The 15,918-nt window shown below is 43.5% G+C and overlaps 1 protein-coding gene across 6 annotated transcripts in view; it reads left to right on the plus strand.

Moving 5' to 3' along the window:
* zbtb46 (zinc finger and BTB domain containing 46) overlaps positions 1-15,918 on the plus strand; it is a 68,519-nt gene that overhangs the window by 12,394 nt on the left and 40,207 nt on the right. For 3 of the 6 annotated variants that reach the window (XM_056384486.1, XM_056384484.1, XM_056384487.1), the window contains 2 exons: positions 9,014-9,234; positions 9,427-10,360. In XM_056384486.1, the coding sequence (XP_056240461.1) occupies positions 9,049-9,234; positions 9,427-10,360 (1,120 nt within the window). In that variant the 5' untranslated portion in view covers positions 9,014-9,048. Of the gene's footprint in view, positions 1-9,010; positions 9,235-9,426; positions 10,361-15,918 lie in introns of all 6 variants that reach the window. The other 3 variants (XM_056384483.1, XM_056384489.1, XM_056384488.1) reach the window with 1 other exon arrangement.

A 15,918-nucleotide genomic window follows, 5' to 3' on the forward strand; every position in this document is an offset into this window, starting at 1 on the left:
GTGTAGGTCTGAGGTGATTAATAATAGACCAGTGGAGATAAAGAGTAAAACTCAGTAACTAATAATCCTCTTGTGGAATAATATAATATTATTATTATACACTCCCTATCATTTTGAGCTCTTTTTGAGAAGCCTATACATTACTTGCTGATACATGACCTGTGACCGCTCTGCAGCTGTTGACAGATGCTCTGTTTTTACACTAAACCTGAGTGAATGAAGTAGATAAATGCAAGATTCCAGTGCTGGTCATTTGAGATTTGAATGACACCTCCTGACTCACAGCTCAGCTCTTCAGGACTCCACCCCTGTTTGCATAGGTGGCCAGTTCTGGCTACTCTCTATGTTAACAGCAACACGTATCAGACAAAAGACTCGCTGTCTGACTATCTGTTCCCGTGCCTTCACCTCTCCTCTCCTCCCACCTCTCAGCCTTTCACATCCTCCCTTCCCTTTTCTTCTCCCATCCTTTCCTCCCCTTGCTCCGCTCCTTTTTATTTCCAGCTCTCGCTCTCGTTTCTCCTTGTCCTCTCACCTTCCCTCCCTCCCGTATAGCCCTCTTTCGTTGTCTTACAGTCCTACTCATCCGCCCCTCTCCGCTCCTCGCTCCCGCTCTCCCCCTCCTTTCATTTTGGGTTCTCCGACAGTGGTAATGAGATGTTTCATTATTTGCATTTCACAGCTTTTAATAGAGAGAGAATTTAGGCTAAGCCCCGGGTCGTCAGTCAGGGAGTTACCATAGGAGACATAGCAGGCTTAGGGGCCTAGAGAGAACGATAGCCCAGAAACTACACACACACACACACACACGCACATGCATTAGTGTCTAGGGGGAGGACAAACAGAGAGATAGGTAGATGGTGTGATATGGCATTCATCACCCTTTTTTTTTGTTTTGTTTTGTTTTTTTAACCTCTTGATATGTCAAATAGTATCACTGACACTTTGTGGGTCATTGGAGGAACTCGAGGTGAAGTTGACACTCGGTCATTAGCATTCAGGCGAAGGGACGTCGACATTAACGTCTTAGAGTCACACCTTTTTTCCGGTCACTCTGGGATGATCCCAGTCCATCCTTACTATGGCTGGATTTGCGTAAGATCTGTCTAGGCTTAACACCTGTGTGGCTGAAGGTGAGAGGAACAGGTGGCAGGAGAGGGCCGGAGCTGCTCAACTGTACATGCTCCCGTCATAAGCCGGACGCGAGGCTCTTATAGGTGCAGATCTTTGGGCAGGTGCGCTGAATGTCAACAAGCATGATCGGGAGCACGGAGGTTGTCAGCTGTAGAGGAGGGTCCAGGTATTGTTTTCGGGCAGGGCATGCAGGGTGGGACTGAAGTGGGGGGTTGGAAGAGCGAGGGATGAAGGGAGTAGTGCTAAGTCCCTCTAAGCCTCCTGGATCCTCTTTGGTCCCTCTCCACATGACATGGCTATCCTTCTTTGAGTCAATCTCTTCCTCCACCTTGGCTCCTTGGATGCCGGCCAGAGAAACAGCGAGCGGACAGAGAATGGGAGAGCAAGGTAGAGGTGCAAAATGTGGCATGATTAGAGCTGGTGATGAAGGTGGAGAAAATAATGGTGGACAGATGGAGGGTGTATGATAAAAGAAACAGGGGAAACTGACAACACAAACCCGTTCCAGCGAGATAGAAGGAAGTCTGAGGAAACATGAACAGTCGTTTATTTTCCACAGAAAAATAAAGGACAAAGAATCTGAGAACAAGCCATTCACAGCTAATAGCATTGTTGTGTTTTTTTTTTTTTTTTTTTCTTTTTTTCTAATTGCAGCTTGCATGCCTGCTTATGTCTGGCTGCGTGTGCATGTGTGTCATGTGTATGTGTATGTGTGTGTTATTTTTGTCCATGCCTGCCTCGTTGATGGGCTGCCACCCTGGCTTGTCCCGGAAGGCTGCCAGCTCCGTCGGATTGGGGATTAACCCCGGGATAATGGCCTTGATGCCCAGTTGAGTGGAAGCAAAGCTGTTTAAAAAATATTGGCTGCCTGAGTCACTCTCCCCTCTCTTCCTGTCTCCCCCTCTTTCTATCTTCTGTCTCTATCTTTCTAGCCTTGCCGTCTCTGCATTTCTGCTCTATTCTATTTTCTCTCTGTTTTTAGCTGTTCTTTATCTCTCTCGTTCTCTGGCTCTACATTTTCTTTCTCTTTTAATTTTCCATTTAACCTTAATTTCTGTGTAATCTCATCCTATGTTCGGAACGTGTCCAGTTAACATCAGTAATATTTACCACACATTCAAGATTCTATTTTGGATTAAGAAAGTAATAGAAGTAAACCTTTCAGTCTAGTTTAGCTTTCACTTTTTTGTTTAAGTAGAGAGACTAATAGATTTTACTCTGTGAACTAATAGCTGTCTCCTATCATACTGTCACGTGTTTGAAGAACACTGTCTACATTGTCTAGGGGAATATCATTTTAATTCCACTTGTGCATGCTGTAATTTTTTCCAGTATTTTCTCTCATTATATTGAGAAGAAGAAGTCCGCTTCCAAGCAAAGCAATTCTTTCTTCCTGTACTGTTTAATTTTTCATAGATATTAGCATATCATGTCAACGATTCTCTTAATATCTTTTTCTTGAGGCTAACATCGTTTATTTCACTTTGTTTTGAAAGCTTTACATAATACATAATTCATTTTGTGCAGACCTGCCAACCTGTTTGCCTTTTCAACAGAAACTGCCTGCTATGATATGATACTGTGCTGGTGCAAGTCACTACTAGAAAATATGCAAAAGGGAATGTGAACAACATAAATGCCAGCTCTTGGCTACTGAATCCCAACTTGATGTCCCCTCCTGCTTCCTCCACACATTCATTCACTTCTACAGTCTCTGGCCAGTTTTTACTGCGTCCTGCTGATTTTAAGACACAGCGCCAAGATAAAAGTAGGGATGTGAAATGGAGGGAATTCACTGCTAACAGAGAATCCTTTCATGTATCATGATCATGTATTGGTAGATAAAGATTGGTATGTGTTGGTACAGATGCTCTAGTTAAAGCATCTGTATTATTCCTCTTGAAACTTATTTAACCTTGCATTAAATGATTTTTTGACCACTTGAGGGCAGTATAACAAACACTGACTTGTAATCGTCTCATAAAGACAACAAACAAGTTAGCACGCAGTTGCTTATTTACACATCCAGCAGATAAGGCGCAACGCTGGCATTCATTTGGACTTGTGATGTCTCCAGCAACTCCTGATAAAAAAATAAAATATCTGCTGCTAAATGCTCCACGATGTTATTTGGCTGGGTGATGTGAGTGTTGAAAGCGAGTCAAAACAGTAAAGTTGGAGGCCGTTAAACCCAAATGATGAGCTAAGAAAAGCTAAAACATCCGTAGAGCTGAGACAAACTAAAGGTGGTGATTTCCTGTGGTAGTGCGAGCAACCCTTGTCACACTACACATAGTTATTTGACGCATTATTAATAAAGTAATGGATTAGTGCAGATATGCGAAGACAAAAAAAACAAAAAAAGGGTGCAAAAAACTGCAAATATGCTTTTGGTATTTTTTGCAGCAAGCGTACATTAACAGAAACTATTTCAGTCTGCAGTTTAAAAAAATGCTATTAGTCTGTTTTTTTCCTCTTTATTTATTAATGGGTTTTATTTATTTATTTAATTTATTTTACCACTTAAATGATGGGCTCTGTGAACTCACTTCTCTCAGTTTGACACGCTCGTCCAACCAAAGTCATTTTATCAAATAATGAGCAGAATTGTTACATTTGTTGGGCAGAGGGCCACAATTTGAATGTTGAGTGATTAGCTGAGGGTGCCAATTTTGCAAGCAGCACACTGGCTACTAAATGATAATTTGCCCCGACTAACTAGAAATCCCTCAATACAAAATAAGTGTGTGAAACAGCTCGGATGGCGAACCTGCAGTCAGTTAAACCTTGTACCTGCAAGAATGTTAATGAGGAGTGCATGGACAGACACGTATTAGCAAAGAGAGAGTGCGATGGAGGTTTTATTTGCTAAAATATGTTGTGTAATCTTGTATTATCACCCTGTCTAAAGATGTTTCACGTTGTAACATCTTCACGCAGTGTGATGTCTGAATACCTCTTCAAATCACAGCGTGAGCCCCCTGTGAAAGCAGTCTGTGTTAAATCCCGTACAAACAAAGTATCGCGCTGCCTTTGATCCAGAAGGACCTTGCGCTCCATCTCCCCTCGGTCCTGTGCGGTCAAGGAGGCAGAGAAGTGGCTTGGAGGGACAGGCTGCATTAAGAGAAACGCAAGAAGGAGGAAGCCCCATTCTCTCACTCCATCACATGTCTCATCTCTTTAGTCGTCTGGCTGGGGCCTAAAGTGACTTTGCTGTGATGTGACCAGGACAAACCGGGTGTGATGCCATGACGGCTCTGCTATGTGTGTGAACGTGTGTGTTTTTAGTTCTTACATGTGTTTGTGTATTTAGGGGCAGGGAATCTGTTTGTGTGTGTGTGTTTTCAGGGGAACGGGGATCTTGATGTTGTGTGTGTGTGTGTTTGTGTGTGTGTGAGCCAGGGAAGGGGGGGTGGCGGGGTTTAAGGAGGACAGTCACTTTTGATTTGGCCTCAGAAGGGTGACAGGGACTTGGAGTTGTAGTGGCATGCTTTACTGAAACAATCGTCTCTGACCACAAATAAGCGCTCCCAGACTGTCAGCCTGTTTTCTGATGACTTTTTCCTTGCTTTTTCTTTTTTTTTTTTTTTTTTTTTTGTGGTGAAATTTCATAGAGGGTTGAAAAGCTTTTTTCTATGCTGTGACATCCTGAGAGCAGGCTTTAGTTTCTGTAGCCTTGGTGAGACTGCTAATGCTTTGGATGAGACACAAAAGTCTCTACCTTTCTCTCTTTAGTTGATTGTCTGACAACTTCATTTTACCTTACTTTCCCACCTTGTGTCAAGTGTATATTTGGAAAAAAAAGTGGGTTATAAGTCAAGGCTGTACTCACATGGTAAAGGGAAGGAGGGAGGGTGGGTGGGGGGAGTTTCGGTCCTGCAGATGGTCCAGGCTCATGCAGTAAGATGGAGTAGCTCTTTGAGGAAATGAAAAGTCAGGATGAAAACTGGAGAGGTTTTGTGTACTACAGAAGGGGCAGCATTGGGACTGGTTTCTCTGGAAGAGGGTTCTCCGACTGGAGGGAATTGGACATGCTGAAATTAAACAAGCCAATTAGGCAAGCAAAGAGTTTAGAGGTCAAAGCGCACTCCATTTAAGTTCCTCTTCTCTGCCTAACTGCTAACTCAGTACGTCTCTGAGTCTGTTGAAGCAATAAATCTGATTAGACCACTCCCTCTCTGTTCCTCTCAGCCCCGTGCTGTTGTTTTACCCTCCACTGATCATTGTTTTTGTTAAATTTGAGGCACCATTTAACATGTCTTTGGGTTCAATCCTAGCCACACGTTCACACCACGTACGCACAAACTCAGACTTGCACACTTGCCAAAAAAACTTTAATGCTTCCTTAGAAACACGGCCTCCTGTGTCACAGTGCCGTAGCACCCTGACATTATCGTTAACTCTTTGGACACGCATTGGCACACCGAATGAAAAGTTGCTCTAATGAACTTTGGTCCCAGTTAGACTTTATTCCCGCTCGGTGGGTTATTTGAATATAAATCATATTAAAATTGTCAAGGATTGTACAAAAACTGCATTAAAGTAGGTTCACCCAAATTACATACATATTTTTCCCACCTACCTCTTTTATTATGTAGTCATGCAGATAATTTTTTTATCTGTGTTATTCTTTGTCCAAGTTTTCAGATGCCCTTCTGACATTTCTGCCTTAAAATTGAGGTGAATGGAATTTTCTACTAGAGCTGCAACTAAGGATTATCTTCAGCAAAAATATATCTGCTCATTATTTTCTCAATCTATTTTTTTGTCTATAAAATGTTGAAAAATAGTGAAAAATGCCCACTACAATTTCCCATCGTCCAAGGTGATGTCTTGTTTTGGTCCAAAACCCGAAGAGAGTTTTTATTTATTTTTTTATTTTTTTTTTTATCATTTGACAAAGAAAAGAATCAAGCTCTCACATTGGAGAAGCTGAAACAGGGGAATATTTCCCATTCTTGCTTAAAAAAATAACAAATGAGTCGACGATTCTGTAGATCGATTAATAAACTTATCATTGCAATTTCACTCTATAACAAAAAGTAGTCCTTGAAAATTGTTGACAGTTTTTTTCGGTTGAATATCCAAATGAACTTCTGAAAAGAAATTCCACTCTTTATTTTTTTTAAAATACACTTTTAATTAAAGTCCTCCAATGAATTGGTGTGGAAGCAGAAATCTCAAAAAACGGATATCTCAAAACAATCGGCATGACCTGATAAAGGTCAGTGAAAAAAAGTTTCTTTTCTTTTCCTTTGTCATTTTTGTGAACCAACTCTTACACTTCAGTTCTCTTGCTACATTACAGTCGCTGTCATTAACATGTAGCTTGTTTGTGTGACTGCGTGTCATTGTTGTTCCTCATTGATACGGGGATGTTAAAAATGGTAACCGACATGGAAACGGAGCGAGCCGGGAGGAACCTGAATGCCACAGTCTTATTTCAGCAGTTGATTTGGTGTAGCTGGCTTTTCTTTCACTGCTTCCCTTGTGCTATCAGTAGATGTGCGTCTCCATTGGGAGCTGCTGATTGGCGTGTGCTGCACAGTGACCCTGTATTTCACCATTCATGTTGGCAAGAAAAAAATGAGGAAGCGGGGTATTGAGGTATTTTTCAGTGAATAAATGACTTCTTCTGTGTTTTATGTGGCTCTGAGAAGGAGCCTATCTTATAGACCGGGCTATACAATTGAATGTGCCAGTGGCCCTGAGAGAAGAGGAGCAGAGAGAGGAGGAGGGGAGCTGCTGTGTCTTTAAAGCCGCTTGTCTCCAAAGGTGAGAGGTGAGGACTCTCAATGCCTCAATCAGGGCAACGCAGAAAGGAAAGAATATCTCAAGGTTAGACCGCCAATAGATTTTTTTTTTTTTTCAGAGAAATGTGTGAGCCGGAGGATAAAAACACTTGCGTCAAAACTTGCTTTTTGAGACTCTGAGGGACACTGCATTCACACCTAAGTTTCTTCCTCCTCACAATTCTTTCTACGACTTAGAGAAACACCAATCAAAATGAAAGTTTGTGAGCCAGCCATGTATTGATCGAACTCAGGACAGTTTTACTTTTTTTTTTCCCTCAGCAAGGGAGGCTTCAGCAATTGTCGCCATCACTCCATCCACTCGTCCACTGCCGTTCATAGGAGGTGTGTTTGTCCAAGTGGACGTGGGAGACGCTGTGGATTTATCTGATCTTACAAGCCATCAGGTTGAGCAGAGCTTTGCTAAACATGACCTGAAGTGTGCCGGCCCCCGAGCAAACGCTGCTGTCACCTTGGCCAACCCGAGCTGTCATGTCTCAGAATGGCCCATGAGAGCTGACAGCTGTGGCGTTCCCAAAACAAATCACTGCTGCGTTTGGTAACACTCTGCGTCCGCGCGATTTAGCCCTCACCAAGACGAGAGTGGGAGCGGCGGCTGCTAATGCTCTGGCTAATGCACTGCCTGAGCGTGTGTGTGTGCGCATGTGTGTGTGTTAATGTTCTTCTTCTTCTGTGTGTTTGTGTTTGTATGTTTGTGTTTGCTAGGGCTCATGTGGTTTCTCTTTGTTTCTCCGCCACCTTGTTGAATGGTTCAACATAGGGATGTTCACATCTCCCTTTGTCTCCTCATGCTCTCCCTCTCTCTGTGGCTTTTACCGGCATTCCCTCTCGTGTGTGTGTGTGTGTGTGTGTGTGTGTGTGTGTGTGTGTGTGTGTGCGCACGTGCGTGTGAGAGAGAGAGAGAGCTCACAATGCCTTTCATCAGTTCATCTAACCTGTACACAGCCAAAGCAGGGAATAACGTTTTATCTACACTCAAGGTAAAACCCACTTATATCTTAGGTCAATATTTGTGAGCTCAAAAGCCAGAGCTAAAGAAGCTTTATGACTTGTACAAACTCTTTTCTCATACTTAAATTTGGTTAAAGTGAAAACAAAATATGCCAGTGTATCTGCATTATCACCACGAATCCTGTCAATGAATATCGGAAATTGGATCTTCATTCACTGACGGTTCAAAACCTCTGCGAATTGTCATTAAAGGTCTTTTCTCTGTAGTTTTCAGAAAAAAACTTTCTGTTCACCACCTCGACTGAACTGAGCGAGATCAGAAACACTGAGGTGAAAGTTCAAGAGTAAATTTTCGTCTTAACTAGACAGCTGATTGAAAATTCACAGTTGAAACAAAATGGGAAAAAAAGAAAAAGGAAGCGAGGCCGTGTTTATTGATAAATTTAATGGTAAAGTGGTCTGTGCTAAATGAGGTGTTTTTCTCCTTCTCAACTGTTATGTGAAAGTGTTGCGCTTTTTAACTGACATTTTTAATGAGCGTACACACATGCTCTCAGTCGCACGCACGCACACATACTCACACACACACACAAATGAACCTGTCATACACGGTTTAAACACAGAGGTTTTTGACTATTTGTTACTGGGCTGTTTTTAGACATCAAACTACAGCGGTTGAGATGTGGCTTCTATTGATGTCATTGTTTTTATGTCACAGTCATTACTGAGATATCCTTACCCTGGCTTGTCATTAAAGGTTCAGCTAAATTTGCTTATTGCCCCCCCCACCCCACCCCACCCCACCCCACCCCACCCCACCCCACCCCCCACATTATAATGAAATCAACGTTTTAAGCAAAGGATTTGTATACAGCTACAGACATCAACCATGTATGTTGACTTCGAGGAAAAATACCTGAATGCGTTGCCAAATATTCTGTTTTATTTCCAAGAAATTTCCAAGATGCCATATATTTCATTGTTCTGTATCTTTCTGCTGCTGTACAGTCACATTTCCACACCGTGCATTTCATGGTACAATAGACTGTATACTTAAAAACATGTAGACACGTTCTTAGTTGATTTCTTTTGTGTCTTCTTTCATTTCTCAGCAGACGTTTTGAGGAGAGGCTTTTGTTCAGCTACACAGATGAACAACAGGAAGGAGGACATGGAGATCTCCTCTCACTACCGTCAGCTCCTCCGAGAGCTCAATGAGCAGAGGCAGCACGGCATCCTCTGCGACGCCTGTGTCATTGTGGACGGAAAGATCTTCAAGGCCCATAAGAACGTCCTCCTGGGCTCCTCGCGTTACTTCAAGACTCTTTACTGCCAGGTAAGGGACTGCCACACCGGGGGAAGATGGGTCAGGGGGATTCGGTTAAGTACTTGTTTTTCCTCTCAGATCTTGATAGTTTTGTTCAGTGTGTGTGTGTGTTTCATTTCATAAACCAGTGTCAGACGTTTTGTGTTTCGAAAAGGTTTTACTCCTGTCCTGCTGTGAACACTCCTTCTCCTCACCCTTCAGGTTAAAAAAGGGGCAGAGCCTCACCACCAGACTACTGTCACTCACCTGGACATCGTCACGGCGACAGGCTTCAAAGCCATCCTGGACTTCATGTACTCAGCGCACCTCGCTCTCACCAGTAAGAACGTGATCGAGGTCATGTCAGCCGCCAGCTACCTGCAGATGACAGACATTGTCCAGGCCTGCCACAGCTTCATCAAAGCTGCGCTGGACATCAGCATCCGCTCTGAGATGGCTGACGAACTGGCTGACTTTGAAATGGGAGCTGTCGCTGCTGCCAGCATAGGTGGAGGAGGTGGCGCAGGTGGAGGAGGAGTGGGTTTAGCGGGAGCAGGGGGTGCTGCAGGAGCAGGTTTAGGAGGAGGAGGAGGAGGGATTGTGGGCATGGCTTCTGAAGCCCTGGCCTCCATCATGTCTGGTCGCAGCACCTCCCCTTGGCTGGCGCGGCGCACCAGCCCGGCCAACTCTTCTGGGGACTCGGCCATCGCCAGCTGCCACGAGGGAGGCAGCACGTATGGCAAGGAGGACCAAGAACCCCCCAAGAGCCACGAGAGCCAGGAGGAAGCCTGCCACGACTCCCAGCCCGCCTGGCCCCATGACTACAGGCCTGTCACTGTCAAAGAGGAACAGGTGTCCCCCGCATCCTCCTCTCATCCACGGGACACTCCCAGGGGGGCAGCCCAGAGCCAGGGGGAGCAAGGGACTGGGGGGGCTGCTGGAGGAGGTGGAGAGGGGCCCTGGCAACCCCTATCAGGGTCAGGGCGGAGGAAGAACAGGAAGAACAAGGACACGGTCAGACATATTACCCAGCAGGCCGAGAGGAACTGGGACAGAGAGCGGGACAGGGAGAGAGACAGGGACAGTAGGCCTGGGTCTCCTCTGCCCTCCATGCTGGCTGTGGCTGGATGGAACTACAACGGACAGGACATCCCAGGTAAGGCTGACACACCTGCTTCTTACACGCTTTACTGTCTCCACACTCAAGCGGAAAGTGCTGTTGCATATTACTCTCCAACATAAACCAAACTGACATAAGCAGCAACGGCGAAAACATAGCATGTGTTTTCAGGTCCGAATAGTCTCTTTTTATTGGATTTGTTGCAGAAGATTATTAGTTTACTGTCACAACAGCAGGTGGAATTAACTTGAACTTGTCTATTGAAATTAGTGTGATGGACGCAGGCCAAAAGAAAACAGACTGGCACTTCTATCTTGGAAAAGACTTTGTGGTGCTGATTTGATGACTTTGAGGCTTTAGACACTTCTAAAGTTGCTGCAGTTTCCTAATGTTGGTCCCTACTTAGTTAGTTATCCAGTCATGTAATTAGTGAACGACTGGTGAGATAAAGAGATTAGGTCAGATAATTGGGTGAGAGTGTCATCTCAACACCTAAACAACAGCAGAGGCTAATTTATCTGTGCTTCTCTTTTTAACAGACCTCTTTCTAACCGACAGGGTAGCCTTTGTCGTGTGAGCGATCAAACTGCTTTGTTGAGTGTGCGTGATGCTTCACAATGCATGTGTGCTTAATACTCCGAATCCTGTGTGGATATTTCAACGCGTGTCAGCCGGCCACACGGTTTACTAGTGTAAAATGGCCTCTTTTCCTCCTCCGGGGTTGAGATTAGCGAGCCTCTACGCTAACGTGTTCGGCCCAAGATGATTATCTCAAATCTTGGAGGTGTGAGGTGAAGCCTGGGTAAATGCAGATGGATAATACAATCCTCTTCTTACCGCAGTTTATGTAACAGACACTCCCACATAAACAAGCAAATGCATACACAAACAAACTCAAGAACACATATTTATTTTGAGAAAGCCTCTCTTGATCCTCATCTTTGCAGAATTCGTTAGCGAATTCTTTTACACTAAAACTAATACATAAAAAACACTTACCTGTGTTTGTGTGTGTGTGTGTGTGTGTGTGTGTGTGTGTGTGTGTGTGCATGCGTGCTGTGGGGCCCAAGGCGTCGATAGGTAGATCATTAAAAGTAAGAGAAGCTAATCCTGGGCGCATTAAGGGAGTTGGCTGTGAAATGGGCACACGCGTTACGCAGCGAAAGAAAACAGGATAATTGAATTGACCTGGGTCACTGCACGGATTACCAGCGCGTCCTCACCATCCCAGGCTCCTCCCCCTCTCTCTGGGGTTTAGGGAAGGACCTTCTGGAAAGGGCGAGAGGAGGGAAAAGCAAGTGTGGTAGATGAGAGGGGTAATGTGAGAGAGAGAGAGAGAGAGAGAAAAAAGAAAAGAGAGAGACACCAAAAAGAAAAGGCGGAGAGGACGGAGCATCCATACAGGCTTATGAGGGTTTGTCTGTTTAGCTCTAAGTGTCCTAAGTCCCAGATTTTGTGACCGGCAGTCAGGCCTTATTACGGTGCCCAAGTACATCTTGTATTGAGCTTCAGAGTCACACACACACACAACTGCATAACCACAAACACCCACAAAATAAATGACTATATTGAGCCTGTTGGCCAGTTGCATGTGTCTGAGCCTTTGTAGAAGGTAGGGTTTAAGTCTGGCCCTGGTGAGGCAGCCATTACCGAGAAAGGTGTTTCCTCACCAAAAGGTTAGAGGAAGTCTAGTGTTGCTAGACATGCTAGACACCTGGTGCCAGCCAAAAAAAAAAAAACACCATTTGTACCCACATTCAACTGGGTTTCAGTACTGGGCTGAAAGTGGAGAGGAGGGGGGGGATCTTTCTATCAAGAGATTAAAAACTCCTTCAGAGGGCTGTCCCTGCCATTTAGCAGGAAAAGATCATGTTACCAACGGGGCTGACGTGTGATAGTGTGTGACAGGCACGATATGTTTCACAATGCAGCAACAACACAACTGTGTATGTTGAGTCAGTTTGCAGGAGTTGGTTTCTGTGTGTTTAGTAAAGGTTTGGGGGGGATTGCTGAACAGGTTTAGTGAGGTCATTATTGGTGTGGGAGGGGGGTGGTGTGATATTTTGGTTGTGGGAGTACTGGGACTACTTTTATTTCTACCATGTGATGCCCTTAAGTTCTCACTATGATCAATAAAGTGAGGATTTTTTTTTTTTTCTATTTTTTACTCTGACCAAGTCAGGGTCAAAAATACACAGGATCTCTGTGGGCTTATGAGAGTTTGTCTACTTAAGTCTTAAGTCTGTTTAAGTCCAGGATTTTGTCACCTGCAGAAGACGATCTCCATCAGATGTACAGGCGTATGGAAGAGCCAAGGAATTAAAAAGTGATGTACAATTCTATTTAAAGTTTCTGATTACACTATTTCACAAGCAGTTGCGATGTAGGCAGGGTAGACAGCAAAGAGCCACGGAGTAGGCAGTTTGGATTTTTGGTTCCTGCTTGTCGCACATAGGAAGACTTCTGTTCTGAGAAAACACTAGCTAACACATGGAATAATATAAATGTGATTGTTAATTTTGAAAAATTAAAACATGACAATATCCCTGCGATTGTTGGTTTATCCCCCCACATCAAAGGTGATGGGTTTAGGGTTATTTTTCTACCGTATACCACCCAGGTTTAGGCGCTGTCGCTGTGTGTCTGTCCAGTTGTTGGTTTCCATGAAGAGCTATGGTAAGTATAAAGGAGAAAGGGCACCTTCAGTCTGAGATTAGCTTAATTGCTTCATTCCTTATTGATGAGAACTGCCTAGACACACACTCTCTCCCTCTGTCTCTCATTCATCCGTGATCGGTGTCCACGCTTTCCTGTTGGAAATGCTTATATTACATACGACACAGAGGATGGCTGACTGAGGATTTCGCTGGATTATTCTGTAATATAAGGATAATATACGCCTGTGTAAAGGCTCAGTGTATTAGCGCAGGGCCGTTTCAAAGTGTTTGTATGAATATGCCGTGTGCTCGTGTTGACAAACAGCTGCAGGAATTAGGATTTGTTTTCTTTCGATCCCCTTCCCTTGCAAACATCTGCTGTGTTCACTTGATGTCATTATTGAGGCCACTAAGCACTCAACTTCCTTTCCTCTCTCTTTCTCTCACTGACGCTTGATCTCACGCTATCTTGCGCTCACCTTGTCTGCTGACACAAATATTTGATATCTTACATGCGAATTAGGAGAAAGAAATCAGCACTGTTTGCGTCCCAGTGATCTCATTGTGTGTGCATGGGTTTATTTATTTTTTTTTTTTCTGTATAATACTATATTAGAGGTGACAATTTTGAGGAGGAGAGTTTTAAATAGTCTACATTTCCTGCCTGCTTATGTCGTAAACCTTCAAATAATTACCTAAAATTATTTTTAGTTTGGCCCCCGCTGCTTCTCCCAGACCTGGATTAAAAAGCATCTGCAAATCAAACACGGAGTGTTTTGAAAACCGCAGTCAAGCTTTTTTTTTAATAATTCAGTGTGTTCGTCTTTGATACATCATGTCAGATTCTCTTCTTGTAATCTATGTAGTGCTGAGATGGTGAGTTTATTAATCAGTTAGTCAATTTTTATAATTGATTTATCATTTATCAAGTCACATCAAGTAAAACTATCAAAGATCTGCTGGTTCCAGTTTCTCAGATGTGAGGATGGGCCACTCTTTTCTCTTTCTGATGGAATTTAAATTGGATGTTTTTGTGGGGGGGTTTCTCTTTGCTAATTTCTGATATGTAATATACTAAACAATAAATAGATTCATTGAAAAAATAATCACCAGACTATTGATTTAAAAAAAAAAAAAATCATCAAGTTTCAGCTCTAATTCCATGCTTTCTTTTTCTATTCTAACGAAATACGGTAAACTGAAACCTTACCAAACCCCAAACATGTGCTGTGTCTGTGTCTTGCAGCTGTGACACTATATTTTTATTTGCAATATATAAGTAAGTAATCACATCAAGATTTTTCCATCTGTAAATTTGTCATTTTGTCCACCAAGGCTGCAGCTTCTGCCGTTTGAAATCTTCAGCATTTCCTTTACATTCAAAAGTGTTATTTATTTTTAATTGAAGCAGGTGTCACCTCTTAAAAAAGATACGTCAGAATTCAGTCACTCTTTGGCACCTTCACTCTCGGGTTGAGCTGGTGAAAACATGAGTTAACGGTTAATATCTTTCCATCCTCCTTTTATACTTGGGGCAAACACCAACTTGATCTTTATCCCACATAATAACAGCACTGGAAATACTTTTTGTTTGGTTTTATTTTTTTGCTGGTATTAAACACAAACACACACACACACACATGCACATGGTGACCTTTAGTGGCAGCTTGGGGGATTTTGGCAATCCGGTACATGGCCGGTGTGATGTACACTCACACGCAAACACACAGCTTAGAGCATCTGATTATGAAGACGTGAACATTTCAATCACACGTGGGCTGTTCTTTCCATTTCCCTCTAGCTGTTGCACATTGATTACATCGAATATCTTTTTTGAAATCCAACATCTTTATCTGACTCTCTTCCTCTCCACTCTGTAGCCTCAGAGTTCCCCTCCTCAACCACTAATACACACATGCTCGAGAGGCACACACTCTTGCACACATGCCCACAGAGACGTACTAAAGAAAAAAAAGAAGAAAAAAAAAAGTGAAATCATTTTTCCGTAGAACCCCCGTCCTGTTTATTCCTGCTGCAGTTAGCGCTGCATGTTTTGGCTTGTTTGAGTTCAGACCTTCATCCTCTGGTGCTGCGGAGCCTCTCGGACTCACCTGGGTCCAACAGACCGGCACTCTCAAGATTGCCCTCTAGTTTGCACTTCCGCATAAACTTTCTCTCTTTCTCTCTCTCTTTCTCTCTTTCTCTCTCTCTGCGCTCCTCTCCCCAAGTCTCGGCAGTCTAAAGGTGAACACTTGAAATAATGAATCGGATCCCCCTTTCGCCCCCTTCCTCTCTGTATTCCAGTTAAGACTCTCCCCATAGTATTTGCACTTCATTAAACTTGAAATAGGTTTAATATTTAAAACACCGTGAACAGATTTCAACCCCCTCACCCCTCGCACACCTCTCCACTTTTTCTCTCCCTTCTCCTCACTCTTGGTTTAATAATCTACTCTCATATTTCCTCCCTAATTCACTCCTCCTTCATTAAAAACCAAAATAGATTTAATATTTCAGACTGTGTGGACTTAATTTTTAACCCCTTTCTTCATGGCTTGGTGCTTGACACACCGTGGGTTAGATAACTACATCGTTTCGAGGCCTCTCCCCCTGTATTTTCTCCACTCTGTCCATGTCTTTCTCTTTCTTTTTTTGTGACTCCTGGTTCATCTTTTTCACTTTTTACATAGTCAGTCTATTATCGGTTCTGTCTCGCTCGGTCTTTGTACTCCAGGCCTCTCTCTCTCTGTCTCTCGCTCTGTCTCCCCCACCCCCTGTTTGCTCTGCCTCTTTGTCCTCTGACTGCACAGATGATTTCAGCCCTTTCCTCCCACCCTATTGACTTTTGTGGCCTGCTCACCCCACCTCCCTCAGTTTTCCCTACCCCCCCCATCCTCCCCTTCCCCTTTTTGTCCCCTTCTACCATATACACACACA

Source organism: Seriola aureovittata, chromosome 9, assembly GCF_021018895.1.
Source record: "Seriola aureovittata isolate HTS-2021-v1 ecotype China chromosome 9, ASM2101889v1, whole genome shotgun sequence".
Lineage (NCBI taxonomy): Eukaryota > Metazoa > Chordata > Actinopteri > Carangiformes > Carangidae > Seriola > Seriola aureovittata.